The following is an 8,512-nucleotide window of genomic DNA, read 5'->3' as shown; positions in this document are numbered from 1 at the left end:
GACATGTCTTCATTCAGAGGCATTTGAACTGAGATAAGTAATGAATATCTATCTTGCACCTTAATACAATTCAGTCTCCTTGACAACTGTTTATGAAATATCATACAAGAATTTTCCAACGTTTGTATACAGCCATCACATTGTGAAGGTCATTTGTTTAATTCAGAAATGTTGTCTTATAATAAATGGCCTAAGAAATGTATTCTCAAAAAGGCCCTTTAACCCTTAGTGGGCTGATCTTCTATTATTTAAGAATTTCTATGACCAGAAACTAGTTGCGTATTACTTTACTTGTAAATCTATTCCTTTTGGTCTGCATACAACGATAGTTATCACCTTTTGGAGCAGATAAGAAATTGTACTGGACATCTCAGAATCCCTACAGTGTGGAAACAGGCCATTCAGCCCAACAAGACCACACCGACTCTCCAAAGAGCATCCCACCCAGACTCACCCACCTACCCTATCCCTATAACCTCACATTTCCCGTGGCTAATCCACCTAACTTACACATCCCTTGGACACTATAGACAATTTAGCACGGCCAATCCAACCTAACCTGCACATCTTTAGACTTTGGGAGGAAACCGGAGCACCCGGAGGAAACCCACGCAGACATAGGGAAAATGTGCAAACTCCACACAGATCATTGCCTGAGGCTGGAACTGAACCCAGGTCCCTGGTGCTGTGAGGCAGCAGTGCTAACCAACGAGCCACAGTTAAGGGACAATTGCATAGAACACTATTATACTTACAGCAGGTGCATTATAATTTACAGAGTTCATGGCAAATCATTTTGCACACTACTGCATGAGGACCTTTCTGTAATTCAATTTTTGGCACCCAGGCCTACCTGTGTATTACGCTACTAGGTCAACACATCTTCCCTGTGTAATAGTGTAACTCACAAGCCAAAGAACATTACTTCATAACACATTTTAACATCTACTTAGACATCAAAGAACAGCATAGTGACCTACTTAGCATAGTTACTGGCCATCAGTTCTGCCACAGTTACATTAGAATTCAGGAAGTCCATCAATTAAAATGGCAACACCTGGTCAGACTTCAAGCTGAAGTTACTTTTGGATGCTGTTCATACCTGATTGCTTCTTTTCCTTTAAGTTCTGTAGGCACTGCTTCCACCACCTCATTAAATGCAGGTCCAAGGCCAAATTCAATTTCGCTAATTGAATCAATGTGATTATAATGTTTCTGTTTATGGAACCAATATGAGGGTTTAAGGAAGTAGAAAAAAGGCTGACGTTGCCCAAATTCACCTAAATATACAAAGGAAGGAAACTTATGACAAAAACATGCTGAATGAGAAATAATAAATACTGAAATATTATAAAATTTCTTCATTACTGAAACTAAGATCAAACAACCACGTATATTTATTAAAATCACTAATCACACATTGAGCATAGCAGCAAAGACAGAATTATCTTGGACCAACAGGGAAAAAGAGCAGTTTTAGACATTATATTTCTAATGCAACAGAGGAAGTTAAAGAAGATTTTGAAATCAAACAAGTTAATTCTATGCAACCTACCCTTATCAGAACACACAATGATACTGAGCTTACCTCAGTAAATAGAACTTGCAAAGGTACAACAAAGGGGCAAACAGATAAGTAAAACTTTACTTTGCTATCCTTAGATAGAAATCTAATTTTTCTCTTGCATTCAGCACAGAACTCAAAACAAAATGCTCTGTGCAATGCAATTTTAGTTGTAACTCTCCATGGCTTTGCAATGCAGTTTTTGCAAAGACTGTATAAAGCACAATAAGATATGAAGCATAATACTTATACCATATTCCATTTCTACATTTTCATATGTGCCCCTAGAAATTATCCTCTGTGCATAACAATAGTAGATATTTAAGTGCTTCAAGTATGATGCTTCAGTACATGTGCAAATATGGTTATACTGTTCAAATAACATTTAATTTATAGTAATGCTCCTGTTTAAATGAACAATGATCATTTAAATAATGTAACACACAGAAATATTTAAAAACACAGGAAATAAATTCCACTTCAGCTTTCAAAACAAGTATGATTCAAAAGAAATACAGCATGCAACAAGTGGTTTAAAAAATTCAGACGTAATCTGAAGAATTCAAGTTGACTAAAGGTCTAGCCCAGCACCCAGGGAAAATCTATTTTTCTATTCAACAAAGAGCTGATTGGTTCAGTACTGAATACACCCAATAATTCCTTTTAAACAATGACCAATCAAATTCTCTTTTTGCAGGGTGTATCACACTTATACAACTGGCAAAGGTCTTAGAAAATTATGGCTCATGCACTAATTTACCAATCTGTGTTGTTATTTCAATTCGGTTATCAAATTGCACCTAGCAATTCCTACTGGCAAATTAAATAGCTTCTCGTGTATCTAAAAGATGAAATCACTGCTTTATTTGCATATTTACATACCTGGGAGAACTTGGTCAAGATATACAGCAATAAGCAGATACAGGACACTGTCCAGGACTAACATGAAAAGAGGTATGTATAAAGGGAATGGGCTTGCTGACAGATTCGAGGGCTGAGCGCCATCACCAACAGCTTCAAGAAGCACAACCTAACAAAAACAAAGAGTTTCAATTAAAATACCATCCAGCAAGAAACAAGGCCAAGTGCGTGACATACAATCTGAATCATAGTTGACAGAAAAATAACCAAATTTACGCCAGTTCGTAAACAGATTTCGGGGTGGTGGGAAAAAGAGAGAAGAACATTTCCACTGACAGCAACCAACAGTGCAGTAATAGAATTTATATTGTTACAGCTGCCAGTCTAACTAGAAGGTATCTTGTACAACTGGACACAGTGGCTATTTTGGACAAAAACAACTACTCAAACTTCAAATGTCTGAAATAATTTAGCTAAGATTATTAGTTCTAGCAGATTGTAAATTTCAAAACACAGAGCATTGCAATTCAAGGATGAGAAAACCCAATAAAATCAGTTCAGCTCCAGGACGAAATTATAGGGAAATCATGGATGGGTAGTTATAATGTGCACAGATTAAATTATTATTCATATTATACTCATTTACAACTGAATAAAGAAGCATTTCAGTGATTTTCATGGGTCTGAGGAACAAGCTTCGCTAGAGTAACTGGCACATTTGTTTCATTAAATATTATGCCAGTACAATGTGTCAGCATAGGGATAGATGCGTTTGTAGAAACAATCCCCAAAGGACAAAATTACCAAACTCAGTTTCCTATCTCGCACATGGCAATAAAGTAATTAATTGTTTTGATGTGGATAAAACTAGTTTTGGCCACAAATAGTTAAAGCCAAATAGCAGGGTAGAATCAGCTAAAAGTAAACATGAAGGAAAAAACTCCCCCCTCTTTGTGTTCCTAGTTCTCCAAAAACTTCTCTGTAGCCAGAGTATTAAAGGTAAAACTGGGAACTGACTGCATGCCAGACCAAGCAGTCAAGTAAACAATGCAAAAGAAAGATCAAACTCTACTTAATACAGAAATTCAGTTAAGCAAAAATAACATGACCACTCATGGTGTATAAACTAGTAAAGTGCATTCTGCATTACTGATGTTGACATTTTACAATGTAGATTATATCATATGATAGTTTTGAAATTGGTGTGCGCAAATTATCTAATGTTTGGCAACAGTTTGTTAGCCTCATTGTTAATTGTGCAAAAAAATCCAGCCCAATATTTTTTAAAAAGCAGAAAAATAGCTGAAATTGAAAGAACTGGGTGTGTAAATTGGGTATGCCATCAGTTTAAGGACTTTAACAAAATATCATTCAGTACAGCAATAAATGTAAAAAAAGAAGAATTATTAGGTTTATATTCTGCTTTTAACCAGGCTCCTTCTTGGTGAATGTGACACCTTAAAGTGAGAAACACCAACACCGACAGCAATGTGAGGCAAAAGCCATGTTAAGCCTAGCCTCATTTAAATTTTTAAATCCAACTCCTGTTGAAGACAACAGGAATGATGCAATGGCTAGTGAGTCAGGTGTGGGAAATTTTGGTCAATAAATATTGAGATAAACCACATTTACCCAACAAAATTAGTTCCCTGCATCTGAATACCTGTGCAATTCCAATGGCTAAGGCACTAGGGGAGAATACACATAGTCCCCACACAGCAGATACTGGAAAATCTCTGACCAGAATTGTAGGAAGGCTAAACAATCCAAAACCCATCAGCATTAAGGATCCAACCAAACCAGCAATCTTCTGATTCTTAAAAAGTGGAGTCAACAGAAATGAAAAGGGAATCTGTAAAAGAAAAGATTTAGATTTTAAAGTTATAGTCCATTTGGGCTTAAGTTTCTCTTGCTGAAAAATAACATTCTCAATATATTACATTTATGAACAAAGAAATCAGAGCATAAAAAATTGCTAATTGACCAATCAAGTCCACCCCTTCCAAAGTGTTTAAAAGCTAAATTTGTAAAAATCTTATGTAGTTCTTAATCCAGACTGATTACATCCATGCATAGTAAAACAAGCTAGTAAATACAGACAACAGATACATGTTTACATATTTAAAAAAATTACAGTGGACTGATCAGAGTACAACCCATACGATTCTCATTTTTCTTTAGGTAGGGAGCAAGAGCAAGCCAAAGGGAGTAAAACTGTCAGCTTCGCACCAGCAGTAGTAAACAAAATTAATCAAAGTAGTAATAGTGGAATATCCAGCAACTACACCACATAAGAGAAGTCAATAAGAATTTCAAAAGGGCAAACCATGCTTGACCAATATGATTCAAGTTTCTGAAGAATGATAAACACTTGAGTGCTTATGAAAAAGACAAATTTTATCAAAGCTTTTATCCTGTATTCATCAGGACAGTTCACAAGAATACCACTGTAAAGGGAAAACAGCATTTATACCATATGAATGGAGAGTGATGATTGGCTGGCAAGCAGCTTTTGATAAATGGATGTGTTGATGGCTGACAGTTAACTGCCGAGTCTTGTTTAAATTTTAAGCCAGGCAGATTGACTCTGATTGGTCAAGGTACTGTCCTGAGCAAAGATCTTTTGTTGAAAACAGTTACAGTGTGTGTCCATGTTTTTCTATCTGCAAAGAATAAGGTCCCATGTATAAATATTTAGCTGCCAGTCCACACAAGTGCAATGCAGTGTGAGCTTGACTGACAATCTTAAATTGGTTGTGAACATAATTTTTTGCATGCTCAAGATTATTTAGCAAATGTTACCCAAATGCCAAAGTCATAAGTTGAACACTTGTGCTTTAAGTTTTGCAAACACAGACAGGTTGGATAGTTTGACAGTACCTTTTTTGTTATAAACAGCCAAATGGATATGCTATGTGATATATTCTGTTAGTGTCTTTTGGGGTATGATTTACATACCTAGCGTCACTCTAGCACTGAGATTCATATACCACATTATTCATTTATTTGATAAGCAGAATGCCTTTTTGGCTTGACAACAGCATCCAATTAGTGGCGAACACCTCTCATTGTTCCAGCTTAGTCCCAGTGCAAAAGAGCTAGCTTCACCTGCACTCAAACCTTTGAGACACTTTACCTTTCCAGGGTAACCAGAAGTAGAATGGGCATTAATGTCTCATTATAGAAGCATTAATATAGTACATTTAACATACAGCAAACTTTTTTATAAACCGGCACCTATGAGGCCAGGTGCGTGCCAATTGATCAAATATTCAGGTTTATCAAGAGGTCCACACAATCAATGTAAATCATGATAGAACAAAGAACAAAGAAAATTACAGCACAGGAACAGGCCCTTCAGCCCTCCAAGCCTGCGCCGATCCAGATCCTCTATCTCAACCTGTCAACTATTTTCCAAGGATCTGTATCCCTCTGCTCCCTGCCCATTCATGTATCTGTCTAGATACATCTTAAATGACGCTATCATGCCCACCTCTACCACCTCTGCTGGCAACGCGCTCCAGGCACCCACCACCCTCTGCGTAAAAAACTTTCCACGCATATCTCCCTTAAACTTTTCCTCCCTCACCTTGAAATCGTGACCCCTAGTAATTGAGTCCCCCACTCTGGGAAAAAGCTTCTTACTATCCACCCTGTCTATATCTCTCTTGATTTTGTAGACCTCAATCAGGTCCCCCCTCAACCTCCGTCTTTCTAATGTAAATAATCCTAATCTACTCAACGTCTCTTCATAGCTAGCGCCCTCCATACCAGGCAACATCCTGGTGAACCTCCTCTGCACCGTCTCCAAAGCAACCACATCCTTTTGGTAATGTGGTGACCAGAACTGTATGCAGTATTCCAAATGTGGTCAAACCAAAGTTCTATGCAACTGTAACATGACCTGCCAACTCTTGTACTCAATACCCCATCTGATGAATGAAAGCATGCCATATGCCTTCTTGACCACACTATCTACCTGCGTTGACACCCAGATCTCTCTGTGCATCAATTTTCCCCAGGGCTTTTCCGTTTACCGTACAGTTTGCCCTTGAATTGGATCTTCCGAAATGCATCACCTCGCATTTGCCTGGATTGAACTCCATCTGCCATTTCTCCGCCCAACTCTCCAATCTATCTATATTCTGCTGCATTCTCCGACAGTCCCCTTCACTATCTGCTACTCCACCAATCTTAGTGTCATCTGCAAACTTGCTAATCAGACCATCTATACCTTCCTCCAGATCATCTATGTATATCACAAACAACAGTGGTCCCAACACGGATCCCTGTGGAACACCACTGGTCACAGTTCTCCATTTTGAGAAACTCCCTTCCACTACAACTCTCTGTCTCCTGTTGCCCAGCCAGTTCTCTATCCATCTAGCTAGTACACCCTGGACCCCACACGACTTCACTTTCTCCATCAGCCTACCATGAGGAACCTTATGGAACGCCTTACTTAAATCCATGTAGAGGAGATCTACAGCCCTTCCCTCATCTATCAACTTTGTCACTTCCTCAAAGAATTCTATCAAGTTGGTAAGACATGACCTTCCCTGCACAAAACCATGCTGCCTATCACTAATAAGCCCATTTTCTTCCAAATGTAAATAGATCCTATCCCTCAGTATCTTCTCCGGCAGCTTCCCCACCACTGACGTCAGGCTCACCGGTCTATAATTTCCTGGATTATCCTTGCTACCCTTCTTAAACAAGGGGACAACATTAGCAATTCTCCAGTCCTCCAGGACCTCACCCGTGCTCAAGGATGCTGCAAAGATATCTGTTAAGGCCCCAGCTATTTCCTCTCTCGCTTCCCTCAATAACCTGGGATAGATCCCATCCGGACCTGGGGACTTGTCCACCCTAATGCCTTTTAGAATACCCAACACTTCCCTCCTCCTAATGCTGACTTGACCTAGAGTAATCAAACATCTATCCCTAACCTCAACATCGATCATGTCCCTCTCCTCAGTGAATACCGACGCAAAGTACTCATTAAGAATCTCACTCAATAATAATACAATAAACTTCAGTATTTCAGGTATATAATTTTTCCCGGTTTATCAAGAGTGCTGGTTTAAACAATGTTTACTGTACTTGGATTTTCAAATCGAAAAGGTAACAGAGAGCGTTGATCCAGGAAATGTTGCTGCTGTGGTGTAAATGGACTTCCAAAAGCCATCTGATACAGTGCTGCAGAGCAGACCTTTGTGCAAAATTATAGCTCATGGAATAAAAGAGGTAGCAGCAACATGGATATGAAATTGGCTGAGCGACAGGAAACAGAAACTATTGGTTAATGAATGTTTCATCAGCTTGGAGGAAGGCGTGTACTGGGGTCAGCGTTGGGGCCCCGATATATAGTGCAGGGTAAGTTGGATTGAAATGACTATTTCTGTGCTGTAAGTTCAATGAACTTGTATGTCAAATTCCCATCTTGTTATAAGACATAGAATGTCACCCCGTAGATATTTAAAAAGTTGCAGGTAACTAACATAGGGCTCTGCCAATATTTAAAAATGATGTGGAGGTGCAGGTGTTGGACTGGGGTGAACAAGGTCAGAAGTCAGACAACACCAGATTACAGTCCAACAGGTTTACTTGAAATCACTGGACTTCACCTGATGAAGGCGCAACACTCTGAAAGCTTATGATTTCAAATAAACCTGTGGACTATAACCTGATGTTGTGAGACTTCTGACAATATTTTTTTAAAAAAAGAGAGGTATCAATCAGTGGTTGTTGTAGTTTTTTTATTCTGTTGCAGCTGTATTACTTATAAGGTAAAATTCTAAGGAACCTAAATGAATTTGCATCTTGTAAACAATCAGTGCAGAAAAGCATCTATTCATAATATACAGTGAAGCTCTTCTCATCACCTGTGAAAAATAATTAGTTAATAAACAGCATATAAAAAAAGTGATTCAGAGAGAGTAGGAACTGCCGATGCTGGAGAATCTGAGATAACAAGGTGTAGAGCTGGATGAACACAGCAGGCCAAGCAGCATCAGAGGAGCAGGAAAGCTGACGTTTCGGGTCTGGACCCTTCTTCAGAAAACTTTGGCTTTCCTGCTCCTCTGA

The 8,512-nt window shown here is 38.7% G+C and overlaps 2 protein-coding genes across 5 annotated transcripts in view; both read right to left on the bottom strand.

The window, feature by feature from the left end:
• The window catches only part of rpl38 (ribosomal protein L38), a 474,590-nt gene that overhangs the window by 17,197 nt on the left and 448,881 nt on the right, over positions 1-8,512 (bottom strand). The gene's annotated exons all lie outside the window — the stretch shown is intronic.
• Positions 1-8,512, bottom strand: part of abca5 (ATP-binding cassette, sub-family A (ABC1), member 5) — a 132,074-nt gene that overhangs the window by 88,412 nt on the left and 35,150 nt on the right. For all 4 annotated transcript variants that reach the window (XM_048611021.1, XM_020530313.2, XM_048611019.1 and 1 more), the window contains exons 7-9: positions 4,089-4,277; positions 2,447-2,594; positions 1,103-1,280 (exon numbers count right to left, since the gene is read on the bottom strand). In XM_048611021.1, the coding sequence (XP_048466978.1) occupies positions 1,103-1,280; positions 2,447-2,594; positions 4,089-4,277 (515 nt within the window). The remainder of the gene's footprint in view (positions 1-1,102; positions 1,281-2,446; positions 2,595-4,088; positions 4,278-8,512) is intronic.

The sequence above is a fragment of the Rhincodon typus genome, chromosome 23 (assembly GCF_021869965.1).
Source record: "Rhincodon typus isolate 14 chromosome 23, sRhiTyp1.1, whole genome shotgun sequence".
In the NCBI taxonomy this organism is placed as follows: domain Eukaryota; kingdom Metazoa; phylum Chordata; class Chondrichthyes; order Orectolobiformes; family Rhincodontidae; genus Rhincodon; species Rhincodon typus.
This window is presented reverse-complemented; position numbering and strand designations above follow the sequence as displayed.